This window comes from Sceloporus undulatus, chromosome 1 (assembly GCF_019175285.1).
Source record: "Sceloporus undulatus isolate JIND9_A2432 ecotype Alabama chromosome 1, SceUnd_v1.1, whole genome shotgun sequence".
Taxonomy (NCBI): domain Eukaryota; kingdom Metazoa; phylum Chordata; class Lepidosauria; order Squamata; family Phrynosomatidae; genus Sceloporus; species Sceloporus undulatus.
The window spans coordinates 308,824,226-308,849,183 of NC_056522.1; the positions used below are offsets into that span (position 1 = coordinate 308,824,226).

General features: G+C 43.1%; 3 protein-coding genes and 1 long non-coding RNA gene across 13 annotated transcripts in view; 2 read left to right on the forward strand and 2 right to left on the reverse strand.

Moving 5' to 3' along the window:
* ARHGAP1 (Rho GTPase activating protein 1) overlaps positions 1-654 on the reverse strand; it is a 41,313-nt gene extending 40,659 nt beyond the window's left edge. For 2 of the 4 annotated variants that reach the window (XM_042446964.1, XM_042446963.1), the window contains exon 1: positions 397-612. The gene's annotated coding sequence lies outside the window, so the exon portion shown is untranslated. Of the gene's footprint in view, positions 1-396; positions 613-635 lie in introns of those variants that run through there. The other 2 variants (XM_042446966.1, XM_042446967.1) reach the window with 2 other exon arrangements.
* Positions 1-24,958, reverse strand: part of CKAP5 (cytoskeleton associated protein 5) — a 537,335-nt gene that overhangs the window by 370,722 nt on the left and 141,655 nt on the right. The window lies entirely within an intron of this gene.
* On the forward strand, positions 826-16,666 carry ZNF408 (zinc finger protein 408). 3 transcript variants are annotated; one of them, XM_042446958.1, is made up of 5 exons: positions 826-921; positions 1,575-1,789; positions 4,086-4,147; positions 11,770-12,083; positions 14,937-16,666. In XM_042446958.1, exons 1-5 carry the CDS (start codon positions 906-908, stop codon positions 16,640-16,642), a joined length of 2,313 nt encoding a protein of 770 aa, XP_042302892.1. In that variant the 5' UTR covers positions 826-905; the 3' UTR covers positions 16,643-16,666. The 3 variants fall into 3 exon arrangements, with proteins under 3 accessions (XP_042302892.1, XP_042302893.1, XP_042302895.1); XM_042446959.1 differs by having other exon boundaries at positions 885-921; positions 1,578-1,789; XM_042446961.1 differs by lacking the exons at positions 826-921; positions 4,086-4,147 and having other exon boundaries at positions 1,651-1,789.
* On the forward strand, positions 22,359-23,569 carry LOC121919939. The gene is made up of 3 exons (XR_006101606.1): positions 22,359-22,491; positions 22,924-23,097; positions 23,529-23,569. It is a non-coding gene; the product is annotated as an uncharacterized LOC121919939 (long non-coding RNA).

Sequence of the window (24,958 nt, forward strand, 5' to 3'; positions counted from 1 at the left end):
GGACTTCAGCTCCCAGAAGCCTCAGCCATGTTGGCCAATAGCCTGGGATTCTGGGAGCTGAAGTCCAAAATCCCTTAAAGAGCACAGTTTGGGGGACCACCGGAAGCATTAGTCCCATGCACCTTTATATAGAGTAGTGATCGCTAAACTGTGCTGTTTAAGGGTTTTGGACTCCAGCTCCCAGAATCCCACACTATTGGCCAACATGGCTGAGGCTTCTGGGAGCTGAAGTCCAAAATCTCTTAAAGGGGCAGAGACTGAGACATGGGCCCCTGAATAACTTAATTAAAGAGCAAAGAGCTCCTCATCCTGTGCAGCAGGGGCTCCCCAACATGTGGAAGATACCATTATTGCAAGGGAAGGGGGGATGGCCAAATACAAGGCTGAGACACTCACAGATCCAGTGGAAGGATAAAGAGAAAAGGCCAGACAAGACCACACCCGACGCCTCCGGCTCCCAGGCGGCACGGAGACCCTCCGGCGAAGCTGCACCAGGGAGAAACCTACGCAGCCAGCAACTGCTCTCCTCCGCCCCCTTCTATGCGCATGCGCTCTCGGCCTTAAGTCCCCCGACGGTGATAGCTGTCCCCCAGGTCCCGGAACAGCGCCGAGAGAGAGAAGGAGAGGGCAGTTACCTCAGAGCCAATGGGGAGGGGCGAGGAGGCACGCTCCGTGATTGGTGGAGCGTTTCATGAACAGGAAACGCCACGCCCACCGGCACGCCTCCGCTCTCCCGCCTGTCAAACCCTTCCCCGCTTCGCAAACATCCGCCTCCCGACCGGAAGACGGGTCGGTCGCCATGGTAACCCCTTCCCCAACCGACTTCCGGTGGGGGCAACATGGAAAGCAGTCCGGCCGGAAACTGAGGCTTGTTGAGCTCGAGGTTCCGCTTGGCGAGAGGCGTCATGGAGGAGGAGCGGAGTAGGGGCTCTTCTTTGCGCTTTTGTTGTGTCGCGTCTTCCAGTTTTCCTCGGCTGCCCTCCATTTTGAGCAGCAGCAGGAAGCAGGGCTTTATGTTTCTAGGGCCGTTCTTGTTTAGCTTTTATTGTGTCATCATGGGTGCCCTCCATTTCTTTCTTGAACGTCCTCCATTTTGAGCACAGCCAAGAAGCGTGAATTTACACTTCCATAATCAGTGTTTGGTTGCGCAACGTCCTCCATTTTGAGCAGGACCAAGAAGCACCAACTAGAGGGGTTTTTTAGCTTTTCTGTCGTCACGTCCTCCACTTTCCTTTCCATTTCCTTCCCTGAGAAGAATGGATATATATATATATATATCACTTAAAAAAGGTTTTATTGTGTCGTGTCCTCCATTTTTTAATGCCCTCCATTTTGACCATGACTAAGAGGCATTAATTTTATATTTATATCGAGTGGTGTTCTTTAGCTTTTATTGTGTCACATCCTCCATTTTCAGGACGAAGAAGCAAGGATTTATACCTCTGGGTGTTTTTAAGCCTTGGTTGTATCCTCCTTTTTCCTTGAGGGTCCTACATTTTGTGGTGTGTTGTCCTCCTTCCTTTGCGATGAGGAGGACGCATCTGGTGACACTGTCATTTCCATTTCCTCCCCAGCAGGCCAGCTCCGAAGCATGCCTCAGGATGGGTCCTCCTCCTCCAGCTGCTGCTGCTGTTGCCAACTGATGGGGTGCCTCCCGCAGGGCCTGGCCCTGGGTCCGTCGCTGTCGGCCGAGCGAGGCGTCGGTGTGTGGTGCGTGGGGCGCCCCCTTCATCCGGGGATGCTGCTGCCCTTCAAGCCTGGACTGAAGGAAGAAGAAGAGCCAGAGCCGGTGAGAGCAGGGAAGGGGTCGGTGGGCTCTAGGGCTTCCAGAACCCTGAAGTTGCTGTGGATGCCCTTCCTCAAACCCACCATCTCTTGAGCTGCATCTGCACTGCTGAAATAACCCGGTTTGGCACCACTTTAACTGCCACGGCTCAGTGCTCTGGAATTACAGAGACAGAATTATTCACCATGTAACCTTCCAAGGAAATTCAAAAGAACCAACAGAGGTTGGCTAGTCTTTGCCTTCCTCTGGGGCTGAGAGAGAGAGAGACTTGCCCAAGGCCACTCAGTGGGTCTCCCAAGAAGGGAGTGAACCCCAGGTCTCCAGAATCCTAGTCCAGCACTCAGGCCATTGCACCACACTGGCTTTCCTCATTTAGGTGGCAGCTGTTAACAAGTTTGTGTTCTGCTAAATACACAATGAAAGTATTGGTTACAGGTAACTTAGCCATCTGTTTCTTCTGTAAAGTTATCATATTGTCCACATTTGTAAATGACATGATGCACATATTTCTGTCTTGATGAAGCTCCCCCCACTCAATACTGAAAATGTCGGCATCTTGTTCAGTCTGTATAACAGGAAAAGCTTTTCAACCCTCAAATAGGGGACATCCCTTATAGTAATAGACACCTTCCAGTACTATAAGAGACATGTTTTCTGAGTTTCAAATGAGGAACCTCTCTCATAATAAGAGATACTTGGCAACCACAGCTGTAGGTGTCATACAGACACAGTATAGCACTCCATACTGATTGATGGAGAGCAGTATTAGAATATGTTCTGCTTGAGGGCTTTCCCTAGGCATCTTGAGTGGCTCATGTGGGAAACAAATATCTGGATTAGATGAGACATTTTGCTGAGCAAGCAGAGCCCTTATACAAGTGTAAAGTCTATGTTACCATGGGTAGTCTAAGAGTGAGCAAGATGGCACTGATAGATCTGAGAGACTGAAGTTTAAAGCAAAACTAGTCAAACATTTTTTGCTGTAAAACTAAGTCTTTTGGGGCAGCAATCCAATACACACTTAGGGGCTGAGCAGATGGGCCAGGATAGCACGAGCTGAGCCTGTGCTGTTCTGGCCTAGGTGCTCACCTGGGTTGATGTGAGGATGGATGAGTGTTTACACACTTCTCCCTATGCCAATGTGGGAGCCACTACTGGGTGCATGCTTCTTACCTGTCATGCTGTCACTCCTACAGAGAAGCTCCCGGTCACCACGTCTGCTGTGGAAACAAGACACCTGGATGCACCTATATGGCCAGATTCCCTGTTTCCACATCACACAGTGACAGGGACATTCTCAGTAGGAGCAACAGCATGGCAAGGTAAGGGGTGCAGGGGGCCATCTAAACAGCTGCGGGTTGCTGCAGAGTTTCCAGGAAAACTGGAGATCCAATTGACACAGGGATAAAAGCTGTTTACCACAGGATCAGGCCAGATCCACTAGATCTGTGTCTGGTCTACCAGGTTCAGGCCCAATCCTGGCCCTGGGGTTTAGACCTACATCATCTAAACAGGGGGACACAGGCCTTTTGACCTGTGCGGACAACCCCTTACTTGACATCTTTTGACTCTCCTCCACTTGGCTATAGAAACCCACTTCTCATAGAGAGAAGTGACTTGATAAGCAGATTTATTGCTTTAATACATCAACACTAACTGACCACTGTAAAGGTCTGAAAGACCTGTATCACATTAGGCATCCCGTTGAAAGTTTAGGGTGAGGGTCATGATTTTCATCTTTCTGTATCATATTACATTCCATCCCACTCCTGAAACTGGGTTAAAAAATTAAAATTATTATTATTGTTGTTATTTCTTACCCACTTCTTCCTGTGGTTTGAAATGGGAGGAGATATTGAGGAAGGAGTAGTGCTCATTGTGATTAATCCTTTCTTGTATCATTTCTATAATCAAAGTCTTCCTCGCCAGAGCTCCTGTTAGTATAGTATATATACCTGTCTCCCTGTCCCAGCAAGGCTAATAGACATGGGGATAATATGGTAATAAGTTTCAAATGAAGAGACATGGCAAGATTGAGGACCCTGATCCAAAGGAGGAGACACGGGTGCTTTTAAGTAAAGAAAATGGCATTAGGAGACCAAACTACAGGCCACCAGCATCGTATATGATTTTTTTCTGGGGCTGCATGAGTCTATATAATAATAAGATTATTATAATAATAGCATATGTTAATATGCTAGCTTGACTGTAGTTTAGGTAAAAGCCACAGCTAATGCAATAGTAATTAGCACTCCCAGAAAACCTCTTTAATTGAGGCCCTGCTTGCTTTCCATTTCAGTCATTTTCAACAGGCTGCTGGAAAGGGGCTTCTGTCTGCAGCAAGGTATCCAGTTGGAGGAGGTGAGGAGAATAGAAACACATGGGTAAAGTACAATCTTCTTTACAGCCTTCTCAGCCAACTTCATACATCTGACAATATCGACTATTGGCTAAGATTGCTCAAATTATGATGGCCCTTTATGATTGATTCACACAACCAGTAGGTGGTTTACAACTATCTGCATCTTTCCCAAAAAGGATACGTTGCTAACATTAGCATCTTGTAGGTATATAGAGGACCTCTTCAGGAATGATCTTACAAAAGACTTTTTCAGACACTCTAAGACAGGGGGCAGCAACCTCCGGCCCGCAGGCCAGATGCGGCCCACGGAGGCCTTTCAGCCGGCCCCTGCGCAGTCCTGCCGCCAATTGCCGCCCCACTTCCTCGCCGCTCCGGGCGCCATTTTGAAAAAAATGGCACTGGGCCTCCAGGAGGCCCAGTGCGGCCCCTGGAGCCCTCCAACGGGGCTTCGGCAGCTGCATCGGGCCTCCAGGAGGCCCGGTGCGCTGGCTGGAGCCCTCCAACGGGGCTCTGGCAGCCGCATCGGGCCTCCTGCCCTTTCCCTCCCTTCCCACGGCTGCGACAGCCGCGGGGAGGGAAGGAAGGGACGGGGGTCCTCCTGCCGTTTCCCTCCCTTCCCACGGCTCCAAGCAGCCGTGGGCAGGGCAGGAAGGGGCGGGGGTCCTCCTCCTCCTTACCGTCCTACCTGCGGCTGCCCTTCCCACGGGGGAAGAGGAGGAGAGAGGAAGGAAGGAGCAGGAGGAGGAGGGAGGAAGGAAGGAAAGAAGGAGGAGGAGGGAGGAAGGAATTAGCAGGAGGAGGAGGAAGGAGGAGGAGGGAGGAAGGTAAGAAAGAAGGAAGGAGGAGGAAGAAAGAGGAGGAGGAGGAGGGAGGGAGGGAGGAGCAGGAGGAGGAGGAGGGTGGAGGAAGAGGAGGGAGGAAGGGAGGAGGAGGAAGAAGAAGAAGAAGAAGACTCTTTCGGAAGGTGAGACTATGTGACTTTCCAAAGTGCATTTCTGTGTATTTTCGGTGCTTTTAATGCTAAAAGGTCTGCTTTAACAATAATAGTGGTTTCGGCCGAAGGGAATGGCCTGGGATGGGTGCCCAAGCCCTTCCCTTCGACCTCCCTCCCCTTCGGCTAAAAGGGCCCCTTGGAGCCCATTTGGCTGAAGGAAGGGGCCAAGGAGGAGAGGGCGGGCATACGCCTCCTCCTCCCCACGGGGCTTCGGCAGACCTGAGGTGTCCTTTGGAGGACACCTCAGGCCTGGCAAAGCCCCGAGGAAAGGAGCAGGGGCTGCGCCTGTTGCTCCTGCCCCTCACGGGCCCTTACTGGTCCCCAGCTGTCTCTGAGAGGCAGCTGGGGGCCAAGGAAGGGCAGGAGGAGCAGGCGCGCCTGTCACCTCCTCTCCCAATCTCCCCTCCCCCCCACTTCTAGCTGACTGTCAGACAGCTGGAGGTCGGGAAAGGGAGCAGAGAAAGCCCCGACCCCAGAGTGTGGAAGCTCCGCCCCTGGCATGTGGCTCCGTCCCCGGAGGGTGGAAGCTCCACCCCCGGCACGCGGCCCCGCCCCCCGAGGGGGGGAACCCCCCCCCCCCGGCTTTGGCCCCTCAGTTGTCTGAGGGACAGCAACCCGGCCCCCGGCTCAAAAAGGTTGCCTACCCCTGCTCTAGGACCACTCCCTTTTGCAAACATGTGTTAATGATTTCCTAGGTACAACCAGCTGTTCCTTCCTTGTTAGTTTTAATCTGAGAGACAAGGATCCAATATGCAAATGTGTGTGCAAAGTAGCCTAAGAATCGAGCCAATATCCTTAAGCTCTGTCAACTATAATTCAACAAAACTGGACACCTTGGTGCTTCATGCCAGGTATCTCACCTGGTTCACTTGCTGTTAGTAGAGAAATGTGTTGGTGAAATCAAGTACTTTTATCCTGAAAACTCTTCAAAACACCATGCTTTTCTCTCCAGTCTTGTTCCAGGTCACTGAAAATTAGGTATATGCAAGTTAAATATTGTTGTCTGCCTCACCAGAGCACTTTGTATTTTGGTACATCAACAACATATGCATTTCTGTTTAAAAATTAATCTTGGTAACACTGCAGTTTCAGGATCATTTACAAAACTAATGTAGTGCAAGGATAATCAGATTGTTTCTTCATGTGGCTGGGGCAGCTTTCAGCATATGAAATTATAAGTAAGCTTCTTTTCATGCTTTAGAAAAAATGAGTCCAAACATACAACACAACAATCAGATGACTGTCTTGCTGCATAACCTGGAGCAAATTTCAGTCATCTGAATCTAAATCTTTGGCTATTCTAGAATTGTATGTGTATGTTAAGTAGTCATGATAAATGGGCACTGTTTAATTAAGAAATGATTTTACTACCCATGCAGAAATTCAACTGGCTTTCTGCACTTTCTCACTGCCACCACTAGGGCTGATTCGTTCATCTTTGGACTTTTTTTTATATATCCTGCAATGTTTCCTTCATGCTGATGAAAATCAGAAAGCTATAGGGTATGCAGATAAGCTAACAAGCATGATGTAATTTTGGGAAGCATGATGTAAATTTGTGTTGCTTTCCTTGGTTATCTTTTTCCTCCAAAAGCTGTAATGTACCTTTTGACACCTCATAAATGGATTCTGTCTTCTGGTGCTGGAGATTTTAAATCCCCAACCCAGACAATGAGGTTCTGCACCAGTAATAAATACCTGAAAATAGAGGCTGAGATCCTGCACGAGAAGCACAGCTACAATGATGTAGCTATGATCCATCATCCAATTCATTCTCCTCCAACCCACTGTAGAAGCCAGGCAGCCACACTAACTGAAGAGTTCTGAGATGCTGATGAGCATGTGCTAGTGAATCATGGTGCTTCTTCATGGTTTGAATTACCTTCTGTCTCTATCCTCTCCCCCCTCCTCACTAAGCAGCAGCAGTTGCCCCCCCCCCCCAGATTGGATAACCTCCATGATAGAGGAGGACATGGAACTATGCATGTGGAATATTAATGCTTTGCTTGATGTAGGATCTGGGCTATTACATGCTGCTACAAATATACACATCATCTAAAAGCATGCAAATAATGGCTGAGATCATGTGTTGGAGAATGCAGAGCATAACAAGACTGTGCAGCTCCCCACTGCAACCCTGGCACAAAGGATGTCACAACCAGAATGGAGGGGGGATGTGACCAGACAATGTCCATTCAAGTTGTAGTTCTGCACCCAGAGGAAGAGAAATTAGGTTGATGTCCCAGATCTCCAGTGGTCAAGATGGAAACTGCCTGGTGGCGTCCCAGCACATAAACTGCCATGGTAACATCCCTGGGTCTTGACAGCTGCCTTAGAGGTAGTGGTGGAGCATTATGCAAGGCACTAATGGATAGCTTCTTCCACAATGTCCAAAACAAGCTATATGTGCATAATCCTGAATTATGTGTGTGTATATCACCAACATAATTCCAGCCAATGTCTATTTTCAGGACTGTTCTATTAATAGAAAAATATATACAGTATACACATTCTTTATAAATTGGCAGGACTAATTATTTAGGGTTTCTTCCATTATTTGACAGCTTAATAGGAATTAATAAAATAATAATAAATAAAATATTTATTTATATCCCGCTTTTTGTTTAAAACAATCAAAGCGGCTTACAAAAGTTAAAGTACAACCATATATACAAAATATCCCCCCTTTAAAAGACAGTTAAACAATAGAGAATTTAAAATTTCATAATAATTAAAACCAATAAAAGTGGTAGAGTCATAATATATATGTGGTGGGAGGGCAATCACCACATGGCAGAACTGTTAAGTAGTTTCCAACTCCACTGCTGTTACACGGGTAACAGTGGCGCTTTACAGAGCGCCCAAAAAGGGTGCTCTGCCAGCGCCCGTGTTTGCTGTGCCAGGGAACTGCAGTGGACAAACCGCGCGGTTCCCCGGTGCAGCAAACAGAACCCGCAAAAAGTGGGTTCTTTTTGCAGCGTGGTTATGATGCTGCAAGGCGCCAATGGTGCACTTGCGGTGCCATTTCCACGCCACAACGTGCGGACGCTAAGCATCCGCTACATCAAAATAGCGGTGCCCACATAGAATGGGCGCCACCATTTTGTACGTGCTTGGCACGTACTAGGGTTAGTACGTGCCGAGCACTTGCTTTTTGGCGGTGTGTAACCCCCCAATGACTAATTTGCAAGAGGTGCTAAACTGAAATGTTATGTCAAAAGGTGAAAGAAGAACTAGATTCATGGAAAATTCTAAGGTGCAGATAGGTGAAATGAGGGAAACAGCAAGCAGTGAAAAATGGAACTTTCCCCTTAAACTGGCTTCTAGTATCAATCACAAGAATTCTCATATCTCGAAGCCATTTATAACCATAATTACCTTTGTCCCATATAAGTATTCATCTGTTAAGGAAAGGAATAAAATTCTCAGTTTTTTATAAATCTTCTATAGTGAGTATCTATAACGCATGTTATTTGCAGTCTCCAACCACCAGCTCAATATCTGTATGCCTATAATATGGTGCTGCATTTTTTGGCTTTTTAACTGTGAGGCAGAAGATTGTGGGATAAGAAGCCATGTTGTGGACAATCATAAAATTTAAAAATATTAAAAATATTAATGTCTCTGTTTGAAAACATATTTCTAATATTCCTTATTAATAGGAAAAAAGATCAAGGGGTGAGAAGGATTCAATCAGGAAACTACTTCTCAATTCCCTTTTGGAGCTTCCTTTTCTCTCCTTTATGTCTATCCACACTCATGCTCTCTATGTTCTTGTCCTTTATTTATCTGCATTTATTAAAGTATAATATATTTATGCAAAAATTAGCTTATGTTTTGGGTTTTGTTTGAGCATAGTTTGCTGCAGTTTTGTCTCAACTAAGGCCTTTGATAAGCAGCAACTTTCCAGCCTTGACCTAGATTCTCAATCAGACTGAGATGTGGGTTTTAACTGGGTATTCTAATTCAAACATACAAACAAGCTTCATTTATATACCGCTTCATACCACCTAAGCAGTGTCTAAGCAGTTTACAACTGTAAGCTAATTTCCCCCCAACAAGCTGGATACTCATTTTAGCGACTTCGGAAGGATGCAAGCCTGAGTCAAGCTTGAGCCCTTTTGCTGGTATTGAACTCGCAACCTTATGGTTTTGAGTGAGTGGCTCCAGTACAGGCATTTAACCACTGCCCCACCAGGGCTCCTAATTCAACCCTGTTCTTGTTTTGGAACTTTGTGTTTAGGGTCCACCTGGAAGGTGAACTGCTAAACCTGTCTCAAGATATTTCCCAACTGAAATAGGTTTTCCTCTAGAATTCCCCAATATTTGGGTCCAGCCATCTTGCCTTCATTCCTGACCAATTTTCCAATCCTTGCCAAGGAAAAGCATCCTAACAACACGATGCTGCCACCAATATAATTCACCATGGGGATAGTGTTTTCAGGCCAATGAACAATGTTGGCTTCAGACCACACATAATATTTTTTGGCAAGGCAAAAAAAAAAAAGTTCCATTTTGATCTCATCAGACCAGAGAACCTTTCCCCACATGTTTAATGAGTCTTCCACATGACCTTTGGGGAACTCCCAATGGGCTTTAATATGGCTTTGTTTCAGCATTGACTTTCGTTTTGCGTTCTTCCATAAATCTGTGTTTTTAGGAGTTTCTCAGTGATATTTGTTGTATGAATGTTTCTCTCATCTCAGCTACAGATTTCTCCAGCTTCTTCAGAGTTGCCATTAACCTCTTAGTTGCTTCTCTAACTAATACCTCTTTACCTGGTCACTTAGTTTCGGTGGATGGCCTTCTCCAGGCAGAGTCATAGTTCAGCCATATTCTTTTTATTTTGCAAAAGCGGATTTAACAGTGCTCCACGAAATGTTCATAAGTTGAACTTTTTTATAACCTAACCCTGATTGCTGCTTCTGCACAACTTTATTCCAGACTGGTTCTGATAGCTCCTGAGGTGATATAATAGCTCTCTTTAAGAATTTGAAGGGTTGTTGTATTGAGGATGGAGCAAGCTTGTTTTCTGCTGCTCCAAGGAATAGGACCTGGAGCAATGGATGCGAACTACCAGAAAAGAGTTTCCACCTAAACATTAGGAAGAACTTCCTGGCAGTAAGAGCTGTTTGACAGTGGAACATGCTCCCTTGGAGTGTAGTGGAGTCTCTCTGGAGGTTTTTAAACAGAGACTGGATGTCCATCTGTCGGGAGTGTTTTGATTGTGAGTTCCTGAATGGCAGGGGGTTGGACTGGATGGCCTTTAAGATCTCTTCCAGCTCTATAATTCTATAAGCTCTCTAGCAAACTCTGGGTTCTTCCAGAAAGAAATGTATTTAATTTGTGAGCGCATGACACTGAAATTGCAAGCAAATAGACTCCATTTACTTGCTTCTAAAGGCAGTGGATTGTACCAGAGCATATTTAAACATTTCAAAGGGGGTGAATATTTATGCAATCAGCAAGTACCAATTTATTTTTATCTTCTGTGTAACAATAAAAATATTTTGTGCCTTTGCTGTGATATCTTGTGTACATCAAGTGATAAGAATTCCAGTTAAATCCATTTCATTTCTAAGCTGTAACAGAACAAAATGTGGAAAAGACAAAGGGCAAATGGTTAATATCTACAAGCCACTGTACCCATATATGTAGCTGTTTCTGCTTGGTGACAAATCTTTTCCATTACCAATCCATGAAGACTATCTTGTCTTCTAATATCCAAGATCAAGAAGTTTAATATATTTGTTTGGCATCCTGTTAGTCAGTTACAATATCCTAAATTAGACATAGGATATTGTAACCGCTATAAATTCTACTTTGTGATTGTGGTGCTATTGTCATGAATGCAAATGGATGTGGCTAGACAATATAGTGGCTATTTGTTTGTTGCAGGATATTGGCTCCAATAAAGGTCTGCTTTATATGTGGAAATACCCTGATTAATTCTCTTATATCTTCAGGTAGGGGTGGGAGATACCTCTGTTTGAAATCCTGTAGAACTACTGCTAGTCAGCATAGTTGAGATGGGCAAATATAGCCTCCCAGATGCTTTTCAACTATATTTTCCAACATTTCTCCCCATGATCCACTGCTTAGTGCTGATGGACATTGCATTTCAGAAGTATGTAAAAGCTCACGTACACGGTAGTAAGCTAGAGAGATTAAACATGTGCCTGTACAAGGCAATGTTCTCCTAATAAGAGACTCAGAAAAAGTCATCCAAGTTGGCTTTTCTAGCAGACTGTCAAGGTCTCTTTGGCTTGAAACAGACAGGCCAAATAGAGTGGCTTCCGGCTGCATGACCGAAGCTGTCAACAAAAGGAGTGACAAAAAGGTGCTTCTGCTGGAGGCTCGTTTGGGACCATGGTGGAGGCCTACTTCAGAAGTGGGCAGTCTATTCACTGTGGTCAGGGGCCAGTCACAACTGGAGCGGCCAGAGGCCACTCCAAGCCACCTGTCTGCTTCGCCCCATTGTTGCAAGATCATATTGAAACCCCCTTTTCACTATTTCCATGGTCCACATTCTTGTAATGTTTCTACTGCTATATCCTCTGGTAAAAATGCTGTATTTTTAATTGAGCTTGAATTGGCTAGTAATAGCCAACTTGATGTGTTTTTCAGCCTGCTGAAGCAAAGTCAAAATGAAGAAGAAGCAAATGTGACATTAGTGTGGATGGGTGAGGAGCTCCACATCCACGTATGCTGCCCCATTGATGCTGGCACTGAATTGTTGTATTGGTTAGGAGAGCCCCAGGCCAATCCTATTCGATTAGAAGCAAAGCTACCAATGACGGCATCAGTTGGGGGACTTGTTACAGAGAAGAAAAAACTACAAGAACCGATAACAGTGACCAAGACCACAGATGTAGAAGTAGAGGTTGTGGTGCAACAAGGCAATGCTTCCCTAAATGGAAATGCAGTGGATTCTGTTGCAGGTACTGTATCTGCAATCCTAAAAAGGATGTCAAAGTAGGGACTATATTTGTGGTTCTAGATAAATACAGGAAGCACTGTTTTTGAAAACTGACTCTACAGACATCTAATAGTTGTGCAAGAGTTCCTTTAACCAAAAATTCCACAGCCACAACTTTTCTTCAGAACAGTTATACATGCATGCATTCATGCTAACTGGTGCAGAGTTCTATACCATCTATCTATAATTGTTAACTGTCATTCTCTTACCTTCCTATTTTTATCCTAATATTTTTTGTATCTATTGTTGAATTTCTTTTCTATAAACCTCCATAATTTCCCCCAGATCTCCACTAGCCCTTCTATCAAATTAAAATAATTTACCAAGGTTCAAAACACACTACAGAGATAATCCAATTTGAGACCACTTTAACTGCCCTGGCTAAATGCTTGGGAATCCTAGGAACTGTAGTTTATTGTGGTACAAGATTTCTCTGACAGAGCAGGCTAAATATCTCACAAAACTACAGCTTGCAGAATTCCCTAGCACTAAGCCAGAGCAGTTAAAGCAGTCTCAAACTGGATTATTTCTGCAGTGTGTTTTGGACCCAATAGCATTTTATATTTTCTTCCTATTCCTTTATCTCCTCCTACCCTTATCCTAACTAATACTTCTAACGGATATTGACACTCTTCTTTAATATTTAATTCTTGCAAACATTTGTTTATTCATCTTGTTTTCCTATTAACTCAAGTAATTTATTCATCTATTAATTTCCCTAATTTTCATATAGATCACCTATTTGTTTTATATCCTTTCTCTTTTAATTTCTTTATCACTTTCCCTTTCCTTCCTCTACATCTTTATTTAAATATTCTGCTGGGAACCATTTATAATTTTCTGTTTTCAGTATTTTTATCCCTCCCACACTTGCCATGTTGATCATGTTGGGACATCAATTTTATTTTTAATGTTTTTTCCTCTTTTCTTCCCAGTGCCCCATTCCCAATATATAGTTATATTCCATATTATTTTAATTGTCTTTCTATCCTTACCTATATTTAATGTTCATCATATTCAATATCCAATATTTTTACCAACTGGAACAATTCATAGTATAAACACAGAGGTTCCCACCCTCCATCATCTTAATGGATATAATCAAGTATTTGATAACCTACATCTTTTTATTTTTTATTTTTGGGGCATGCATGCTTTCCATTGTTGGGAATTAACTATGGCTGTGTCATTGACGCCTGATCTCAGAAGGTTGCCTTTCCATATCCTGATTTCAGAGAGGTAGGGAACTGGATCTGAAACAATTTAAGGCTTTCCTAGGACCACTTTGTAAATTCAGGGCTAAGTACAAGTTTAACATATATTGTTTCACAAATTTCTGTCCAGTGGCTTGTATTTTCGCTAGCGAGTGCCCTGCTTATGAACAATGCTTTGCTGTTTCATTACAATGCTGGTAGAGTCCTTTGAAAAGTACACCTCTTTGAAAATTATTGGCACACCTCTTGAATCAGAATGTTTCTTGGCCAATCCAGAGTGTGTAGAATAATGTATCTAATAGTATGTCTATACTGCAAAACAAGGCTGATTTAAATTATTGTGGCCTCCTGGAAAGAATCATGGAAATTGTGGCATAGTGAAGTGCAAAGGTCCTAGAACCACTTACCACATCAAAGAACTACAATTCACAAGGTTCTCTGCTCATTCTAAATTTGTGCATTCCTATGTCTTAATATAATATATGTTTGTGTAAAATAACCTGTTTTGAGTGCTTACAATTAGGTGTCATTCACAGATCATTTTTCCTCCTGTTTCTTTTTTTCTTTTTGGGGGGTTTATCATACACAGCAGAGATTATATCTTTGACATTAGCAGATACCTGGCCGCCTCTTGTCTTTCATGCAGGAATTAATCTTGGCTTTTCTTCACTTTCTTATGCACATGTGTACACAGAAATACATCTCCTTAGATATTATTCTATTTGCCCTTCTTTAAAAATGTTGGATAAAAAAAAGTCTGGCTCACTCTGTGGCAATTAAAGGAAAATACTGGGTATCATTACCACAGATATGATATTAAGTTGCTGCATAGTGGCTGTTACTGGTTTTTCTTTTAAAGATACACAAAACCACAAATCTTGTGAAAGATAAGTGTCCATTACAACACTCCTTTTTAACATTTCTTTAACCTCATTTGAAATTATGCAACAAAACTCTTTGATGAAATTGAGTGTGCTTAAGAGAGACATTTGTTTATTTATTTGTTTGTTTGTTTGTTTTATATCTCACCTTTCTCCCAGTATGAGACCTAAGGCAACATAAACACCTTTTTAAAAAACACAGTGTAATTTTGAAACTCAGTATAAAAATTAAAGTTACTGTCACTGTAGCTGTTTCTTTCAAGATCACAAAGATCATCTATGTAGGAAAAGGAAGTGCTTGGAAACATTAGTTTTCAGATGATATCTTCCGGATTCTACAGCAACAAGCCATATTGGCTAGAAGGATTCTGGAAGCTGTCAAAAAAGGAATATCTTTCACAAACTCTGGGAAACTGCTCCCAAAAAGAACAGCCATGCAGAATCAATTTTAGCAGATGCTGAAGCAGTGTTCCTACAGTCCTAAAACTTTAGGGCTTTAGTAATTCAAGTAGAATGTCCTAAGTGTTTGTTTTCTCATTCTCAGAACCATTGCTTTGGTCACCTAGAACACTCTTTAAATCTTTACACTGAGTCAGATAGTCCTGGATATAGGGCATGAGTAGGGGAGGCAGTTCACAGAAACAAAGAAGTTTTCCTTTGAACTATCAGTAATTACCTTGTTGCCTAAGGGAGTTAACAGTTACTGTTTCAAATCTGCAGGTGCTCCTGATGCATCCAAGGTTGTGAAGCAGATAGCAAGATCCCCTTGTTTTCCTAGGCTGCATGAAAAGCTATTGGATACACAGCCCTTTGGGCTGGATGACAGACATGAGGAAAGGAATGAAAACTGGGCCCTGCAGTGTGAGCTCAGGGAGGCCAACTCACAGAGTGAAAAGAGCCAGCTCTTTGTGAGCTGTCCCATGGAGGAAGAGGAAGAAGGAGACACAGAGGATGATGTGCCAGAGTCTCTGGCTGATCAAGTGAATGAGACTTTGACAGAGAGAAAACTGAATGCAGCTTCTTCATGGTCATTCCTGTGCAATGTTGGTTGCCTTGATACACAGTTAGCTGAGAAGCCTCAGGTGCTGAGAAGCCAGTCTTGCACTGAAGAAGTCACCAATGCCGGTGGCATATCTGTACCCAAAGACAAGATGAGGAAGCAGGAAAAGAATCCCAAACTGGAAGAACAGCATCATTGTGAAATGATTGCTGTTCAACAGCTGAAGGAGACAGGCAGTGAACGACGACACCAGTGTGAAGAATGTGGTAAAGCTTTCCTGCAGCTTTGCCACTTGAAAAAACATCACTTTGTACACACTGATCATAAACCATTTCTGTGCACAGAATGTGGCAAGAACTATAGCTCAGAAGAAAGCTTCAAAGCCCACGTATTGGGCCACCGTGGGGTGCGGCCCTATGAGTGTCCGCAGTGCCACAAGGCCTATGGCACAAAGCGCGACCTTCAAGAACACCAGGTCCTGCACACAGGCCAGCGCCCTTTTGCCTGCCCTGATTGTGGGAAATCCTTTGCTCGCAGACCCTCCCTTCGCATCCATCGTAAAACACACCTGGCCAAAGAGCCCAGCCCTTCTGTCACAGCCAGCTGCCTGTGTGTGATATGTGGGCGGCAGCTGGCAAATCCTGGCTCGCTACGCAACCATATGCGGCTTCACACAGGTGAGCGACCCTACTCTTGCCCCTATTGTCCCAAGTCTTTCCGACAGCAAGGCAATCTACGGGGGCACCTCCGTCTGCATACAGGGGAGCGTCCTTACCATTGTCACTTCTGTGGAGATGCCTTCCCACAGCGCCCTGAGCTGCGCCGCCACCTGATTTCTCACACAGGTGAGGCTCACCTATGCACAGTGTGTGGGAAGGCACTGCGGGATCCCCACACCTTGAGGGCTCATGAGCGACTGCACACAGGTGAGCGGCCTTTCCGCTGCCATCTCTGTCCCAAATCCTATCCTCTAGCCACAAAATTGCGGCGCCACCAAAAAACCCACCATGCTGACAAGCCTCACCAGTGCAATATTTGTGGTATGGGGTATGCCCTCCCCCAGAGCCTACGACGCCATCAGCTTGAGCACAAGAGCAACCCAGGCAAAGATCCAACCCAGTGTGACAGGAGGAGCTATCAGGAGCCACCAGCTTTGGAGCAGGCTGCAGTGCTGGTCATGCAATCAGTAGATGTGGCAGCGCCAAGGCACAAAGCTGAATTCCTTGTCACAAGCAATAGACACTATGTTGCTGCACAGCAGAGCTTTGCCCAACAGAAGGATATCATGGAGATTGCACTCTCAGACTCTGAGGAGGAATGCATAATTGTGCAGGAGGAGAGCTCCTCTGAGGACATGTACATTATCCAGGAGGGTGTTGGTTTTAGCACAGTGACTGAGGTGACTGAAGTAGAGGTGGGAACGTGATTGCCAATCTTTTTATAGATAACATTAAAATAGCATGTTGATGTTTGAATGCACCTATTCTCTGCCTGTTAACAGGTAACGAGGATGACAATGTGCTTATTGGATTGTTTAGAAGCTTTGAAAACCAGGAAGGGAACAGATATCTTTTGATTGGCCAAGACTGTCTGATTCCCAAAGTTGTTAAGACTGGTTGACTGGCTGTGCCTAACAGAGCAGTGATTTTTCTCAGAGGTTTCAAATTAACATAATGTCAGGACTGTTTTGGATCTGTTTGTGTGTAACACAATATATGGCAGCTCTCAAAAAACCCACATTGTACTGATAAATCATGCAGACTTTAACCACCATGTGTATATTTTTATACTAATTGTATCCTTCATGTAAAGTTACTGGTGCTGCAACAGAAACAAGCTGTGCTATGTAGCTAAATCATGTAATTATTAGTTGCATTTATTGCAGCTGTGATGTGGAGACTTGACTACATGGAAGCACTTTGTAGCTACAAAGACAACATGTGGCTTGTCCACGACTGAACCAGATTGCAGTTTAACTTTGTTAAACTAAGACCAAGTTTCTGCAATGAGAGACATAGCTACAGGAGGACCCTGCAGATGTTTGTTGCAGCACATCCATTCTACAAGAAGAAAACCAGGCACGCCTCTGCTCATCCCACCTCCCCCACTCTGGCAACCTGAAAATGGTCATGTTTGGGGGCTGTTGCTGAAAGTAAGGTTTTCAGGGGACTTTTGGTCATTGTATGTACAATGACCATAAAAATTAATTTTAGTGGTGTAAATCAGACTTATGACATTATAATTACTGAACAGGCTGGCATCTTGTTAGTAGCATACAAATGTATATGTTTCTCTTATGTCTATGTATATTCTTTTTTGGGTACTGCAAAGGTTTGTATTCCCCTCCTCTGCCCAAAGTCGTCACCCCCCCCCAATCCGGATATACTGTATATCTCTGACCTGCCCCCATGTATTGTCATTCCGTGCCTTGGGGAGAGCAGGAGGGATCAACGAAGCATCTGGCTGTGTTCCTGTAGTCAGACACAAAATGGAGGACTCCAGCAGATCTCAGTTCTGTTATCATTTTGCATCTGGCTTTGGGGACAAAGCCAGATGTTTCTCCCATACTGCCTGCTCCCCACAAGGCATGGGATGGCCATGCAGGAAGAGCTTCATAGGCTGAATGGTAATTCCTGGGGGTGGTATATGGCTCAGCCTAGCATAGGTTGGCATGAAGAACTCCTAATGTACGGTTAGCTGTACAGGATTGCAGCCAGCCAGCTCTCATGTTTACATCTTTGTTTTGGAAAAATAACCAGATGCAGCATTGTTCACTGCTATATCCTGTGGTATGTTTACAAGCAGTCACTATTGTAAGCACTTGACTGTAGCTCCTTTTTGAGCCAGTAAAATTTTGGTGTGGGGGTTTAGTGTTTGTTCCAAGAGACCAATCCAGTTTTTGCATGTATCAAATATTGACACAGTTGCAAAGTGACCTCACTGAAGCCAAAACGAGAAAGGCAGTACATGCGTCCAAAAATCTCTCTTCCACTCAGGCTTACCGTGGTGGGAAGCACGTCTCTTCATCTGACTTCCTTGACAGCAAGGTTCTCATGGGCTGATCTGAAGTAGCACAAACTGTTTGTTTGCATGTTACAGATAGTTTGAAAACAAGATTTTGTGATGGTATATTTTTAACAAATAGGTGATGAGAAAAAAGAAAATCCTACTGGTCATATTGTAGTGCTGTGATATTAGCATGGTAACTGCCATAGTAATTGCTCTCTCTGATTTGTACAGGGAATCCTGGTATTCAATACAGGTTCTGCTATGGGGGAGGGAGTGTTTTATCTACACAAACATATATTATGGGGGCCGACGTATTTTACCTACACAAATGTGTGTGCACTGGTGTGTTGCAACTGGATGGAATCCGTCCCTCAGCTTCCAATCCAAGAAGACGGGAAACTAATAACTAGTTCTATAGCAACCTACATTCCTAATTTTGATGTGGATTCTGCCCAGATTACATGCTGCCCTCAATCCAATTTAAAAACCTATGCAAGTGGTCAAGTCAAGTCTCTGAAAGGGCAGTCTGTTCCTTCCCCAGCAGCACACTAGGTGGGAAGAGGGAGAGAAAAGAGTGCGTAAAAAGAAATGGAGAGAGAAGAGGTGTGTCTCATTCCAGAAATAGGGGTAGTTCCAGGCATCCCAGTGAATTATTTCAGTGCCAAACACTGACAAATATGACTACATTAGCATATGCTGTATTGATGATAAATAATGCAGGGAGTCCTTGGTATCTGCTGGGGTTTGGTTCCAGGTCCCCCATGGATACCAAAATCCATGGATAGTCAAGTCCCATTATATACAATGGAGTAATGAAATAGTGTCCCTTATATAAAATTACAAATCAAGGTTTGTGTTTTGGATTCCCCCCCCCTAAATATTTTCAAGCTGTGGGTAGTTGAATCTGTGGATAAAGAATCCGTGGATAAGGAGGGCCAACTGTACAGCAGATGGTATACAGCAGTGAAGCATTCCAGTCCTTTTGCTGATGCAGTCCAGAACCCTTCACAGTCAATGGCAGAATTGGGCTGCACACAAATTCTGCGCAGACGTATCCCTTCATCCAGCAATCAAATCAGTTCCCTGTAGCTGGACACATAGAGCACTTGGGTCAGTGCACACATTTTCTCAAGCCTAGGCAAATGGAAGATGGACTCTCAAGGGAGGTTTAGTACAGAAGCAAATGTAGAAAATCAAAGTCCACACACATGATCCATCTCCTCCCTAGTAGCAATGAGAACTGTACAAGTAAGTTAGCAATAGAGAAAAGTTAACTCCCCCAAAATGGCTTGCAATTTTCAGGCTCAAAGGAGTGCCTCCCTAAATACACCTACCCAAGGACTGATGGACTTTTGTGTGAAAGTGTGGGTACACTGATTATGGAATATCCTCCCCTTAGATGCCTGCTAGAGTCCACTTTGTTATCATTTCTGTGCCAGCAAAAACATGGGTTTTTACTAATGTCGTAATTGATTCCATTGAATTTGTGTATGGATTTAAATTGATTTAGCCTATTTTAATTTGTTTTAAACTGACTTGTTTTTAACTTTTCAAAATGTTTAATGTTCTTTTACTCTGTTTACATTATTTCTATTGTCTTAAATTATGTTTAAATTGTTTAAATTATTTTATTTTATGCCCTTTTGAGAATATTTTAATAAAATAATTTAAAATGTTGTCCAAGCCTATACAAAAATAGGAGTTTCTTGTCAAAGAAGTACAATATCTACATCACTGCAGCCCTGGAGCTGTAGGCTAACAGCTTTTATCATTATATCCTGGGTTTTATTTTTTTATTGAACTCAAGGTAGTACATGATCCCTCTACCTCCATTTTGTTATCAAAGCAATTTTGTAAGATAGGTTATTTGTATTATTTTTGTTTCAAATTCTGATATTTTTTTAGAATTTGTACATTTTTCAAACCACTTATTTGGAATAAATTATCCTCTCAAAAGGATTTAAGTATTCAGTAGAACAGAAACTCTGAAATGTAAAACAGCAGCACATAAATTAAAGAATCAGATGTGCAATCAGATAAAAACAGTGACAGCAGTGGTAAAGCATTAAAATGCTGGCAGTGTGGTGTGGTGGTTTGAGCATTGGACTATGACTCTGGAGACCAGGGTTTGAATCCCCGTTTGGCCATGGAAACCCACTAGGTGACCTTGGGTAGGTCACACTCTCTCAGCCTCAGACAATGGCAATGGCAACCCCCTCTGAAGAAACCTGCCAAGAAAACCCCATGACAGCTTTGCCTTAGGGTTGCCATAAGTCAGAAACAACCTAAAGGCACACAACAACAACAAATACACAAAACCTGCAATACCACAAGCTATCAAATTCTGACACTAGTTGGGGACATAGTGAGCTTCATTGCTTAAGGAGGTTTGTGTTGTCTTTTTTTGCAACTCTATGGTGGCTCACATTATAGATTTGTGTAGTCGATTCAGCATCTCAAGTAAGGCTACTTTATTCCAATATTTTCAAATAGCTTTTTATTTACAGTATTTAGAACTTCTTTACTTAAACTCTGCTGTTCAGCCTTTCATTGTTTCTGAGTTTATAAACCTGCTCAGGTAAACTTTGGGGCCAAATTGCATAGTAACAATTTTGTGAATAAAACTTGGCACAGAAGAAAAGATAATGAGGAAGGGATAGGGAAGCAAGAAATTGAAGACACCTGTTTTTAAAGTTACATAGTAATTTTTATAATCACCAAGTTGAACTGATATGGTTTAGGGAGAGAAGGAACCAAGCAGAATGGAACCAAGGGAGTGAAAAAATTGCCTGATAAAATAGGCTACAAGATTGATAGGCTATGAGACTCCTCTAACAGGGGAGGAGGTTGGACTGAAGTCTCCTAAGTCATCCTATCTTAGCTTTCACAAAGGCAAAGGTTCAAGAAAATGTTATGGGGAAAACAACAGTTTAGGCTTAGCCTTTGATTGTTCTCCAAAGGACTGCAAAAAGTCAGCACTGTTCCTGTGTTTTGAACCTAGGTTTTGAATGGGGCCACCAGATCCAAAGGCAAGATGCTATAAGAGCTGTTAGGATCTGCCCTACCATTCTTCAAAAAAGGGTAATTAGTAAGATGGTGCCCCCAGATTTCACTTTTATTTGTACAGCTGTGCACCATCAGTAAGGATAATGTTCTCAGGCTGTTTTCTGGTATGGTGATCCTCCTTGGCTTCCGCACAATGTGGATTTTGATATCCCAGATCATTCTGTCAGAGGGCATCTCTTTAGTCAGTAGCTTCATGTTAATTGACAGGACCATCTCTAGGCTTCAGACCTAACAAGTTCCTAAGTTGATGGTATATCAGACCTACATATAATGGAATTTTGGTCAATTACTTTGCTTTTCGTACCGTTCCTCTTAGGCTGCCCCTTTTAATCCATGTTCTATGTTCATTGTGCTTTCTGCACATGCAGAAATATATTAAGGAGGTTTCTAGCATCATCCCCATGATGGAGGAGGACTATCCTCACAATTAGCAAGCTTATCTTTCAGAGAAGAAGCACATAAATTTTAGGTCCTACAGTTTACTTGAAGCTTGGTTTCAAGCTTTTACATAAATAAAGGCCTGAGAACCATTCCAGCATTGTCATTTTCTGCACAATTCAGATTACTCCATGTTCCTTGTCCCAAAATTGTATAATCCTCCAAGTACTTTAAATATTTTGATAAGCAGATTTAATTACTACAGTTATGCCATATAGGTTGCATATGTAGCTATACTAGAGTATTAATGCAAATAGAGTACTGTATCTATTTGTCATGTTTTCTCTCGTCCTTCCCTAAGGAACTTGGGGGTAGAGTATACTGGTTATCCTATTTTAATCTTGCAACAGCCCTGCAAAGTGATGCTTCTGTCCTGACCTCTGTCTTTCACATGCCAGTCTCCATATCTCTGCCTCCCTGTCCTATGCCCTTCTGAGCATGCCTTTCGGTTTGTTTTTGTTTAAATTTTTACTTTTAGTGGAATTACATGATCATGACAATCTGTTAAGTAAGAGGTAAATAAAGAAAAGAAATTGGAGCAGGGGGAGAAAAGAAAAACAGCCCATAAGGGGAGAAATGAGCAGAATCATACCCACTTGCACCCTGTGACTGCCTGCATATTGAAATTTCTTGGAAGAAGCTTATCACGTGTGCATCAGCAGTGGAAAAGCAGAGCAACTGGAAGGCATTGACACGTTTTGCCTGTCAATAAAGAGGAGTGCTTCAGCAATGGATGGGCTATAGACCAGCTACTGTGATAAGGTACAGACACTACTATCCTGCTTGTAAATCCACTTTTCAATCCTTGTTGATAAAGTCCTCAGACTACAGAATTATAGTGCTATTATTCCACTTCGAGTTGGTTCCATACTGTGGAAATTGGGATTGGCCCTTTAAGGCAAGCATGCTCAAGGCCTCATCAAACCGCTATGGCTGGAACCATGGTGGTTAAAGTGGAATAACAGGGCTATAATTGTGTTGTGTGAATGGGCCTCTGGTTTTTATGGATCACAGCTCTTCCCTGGGAACTCAGCAGTCACATTGTGACTGGAACAAAGGAATAGAGGTGTTTTCCACATGAAGCCTTTGTTGTGCAATTGCATTATCTTATTTACAGATATTTGGAGACCGGGCAAAATCATGTTCACTTTGTTACTCTCCAGTGTTTTCTCAATCCTTCCTCTCGCTTCTTAGCTAACCTCTCCTTTATGAAGAGAAAGACAGAATATTGCACAAGCTATTCTGATAGGCAGCACTACAAGCCCTCTGACTGGAAACACCTGAGTATCTTGGAAGGCAACCAGAGGAGGTATACCAGGATGGTAAAACGTCTGGAAACCAAACCGTATGAGGAAACGAAAGAGCTGGGTATGTTCAGCTTGGAGAAGAAATGACTGAGAGGTGAAATAATGTGTGTGTGTATGTCTTCAACTTGCCTGTTGATTCATGGTGATACAATTAATTTCATAGGGCTTTCTTAGGCAAGGAATTCTCAGGTGGATTGCCATATAGCCTACAGCACCCACTATTTCTTGGAAGTCTCCATCCAAGTATTAACCAGGACTGACTCTGCTTAGTTTCCAATATCAGACAGGATTTGGTGCCTTCATGGTATTTAAGATACTTATGTAGGTGACATGTTAAATATCTATACATGCAGATATATCTCAGGTAATGAAGTACAGTATATATTCATGTATAAGTCTAGAAATTTTAGTCAAAAAATTGACCCCCAAAACCTAAGTCAGTTTATCCATAAGTCAATGTAAGTACTGTACTCTAACTTTTATTTTAAAAAGGAACCATCTCCTACTGAAAGGGAAAAGTATAATATGTCCTGGAAGCACTGACCTCCCTCTACTCTCTCATCCATTCAGCCTTCAATGTGAGCACAAACAGTTATGCCTGCTGGAATTTTGTAAGTTCTTTGGCATTATTATCCTTTACTCCATCTTTTAGATCCTTTGTTACATGCCCCTAGGTTTTACCATTACTTATCCACAGGTCACATCAAAATCCATAATTTTGGCTCCCAAACCTGCCCTTATATATGAGGTCAACTTATACTCGAGTACTGTATATATGCTAGGTGTGTTCCTGGGCTTCTTTAACAGAAACTCTGGTACTAGAGGTAGAAATCATGTGGAAACAACAGGAATAGGTTCCTACACCATACACACAAACTAAAGGCAACAGTTCAATATGTCCCAGCAAACCTTTCATCAAAATTACCATTATGCACATGGGAAATGAACCAACATGGTCAGGTAAACCTTGCATAAGTAAACAAAAGCATTTTGAATCTTTTAGAAACCATTTGCAAGCTTCTTCCAAAATGCATCCCACGATTGCTGTTTTTTTCCAACAGTCTCCACTTTGGCAAAACTTACAGATCTATACTTTTTCAACCTGACAGGGTAATTGGTGAAGCAGGCTAATATTTATGCTTTTCTTTCTGTTTTCCTCTTCACACATGTCTAGTAAGTGATTCTGGAGACAGCTGTTTATCTTGCCTGTTATGTGTAAGCACATACAGCTACAGCAGGATCACCTAGAGGAGAATCCCATTCTTTCCAGGTCAAGGTTTACTAGAGGCCCGGTACATACCTCTCTGACAGTCTGGGCTGCAGGTGCCCAGTTTTCCTCCAGAGGGACACTGCAGCAGCCAAAACGTGTGGCGTCCCTCTGAACCAAAAAGAACCCAGAAAAACTGGGTTCTTCTTGCTGTGCACAGACAACATCAGTGCGCCATTGGTGCACTGTGAAGCGCCCATGACGCAAGCGTGGCGGCCATCTGTCTCGCCCGTCTGTCTCAGGCCTACAGATATGCTGCTGCAGCCCAGTATTGGTCTGTCTTTCTACAGCCCACCTTCACTATCTCCCAATGCCTATGCTGAAAACAACATCAAAAGTGTCCAGATAGACAGAAGACAAGAAAAGAGGGGACTGGACTCCCATAGAAAGACTTTGTAAAAAGGAGCATCTTTGTCAGTGGCTTTGTTAAACTGAGGTATGCTTGTATCTGAAAGAATATTGTATGGAAAATGGAAGAAGCTTGTTTTCTGCTACTCTAGAGATAAGACACAAACCAGTGGATTTAAATTGCAAGAAAAGAGATTCCAACTAAATGTTATAAAATAAAAAAATAAATAAAATTTTTATTTATATACCGCCCTTCCAGAGATCAGGGCGGTTTACATCAGAATAAAACAACACATATTACAATAAA

Excerpts from the sequence above, each read along its gene's own strand:
- ZNF408 (XM_042446958.1), top strand. Across the intron at positions 4,148-11,769 it reads AAGGTATCCAGTTGGAGGAG|CCTGCTGAAGCAAAGTCAAA; the intron begins GTGAGGAGAATA and ends TGTGTTTTTCAG. Across the intron at positions 12,084-14,936 it reads TGCAGTGGATTCTGTTGCAG|GTGCTCCTGATGCATCCAAG; the intron begins GTACTGTATCTG and ends TCAAATCTGCAG.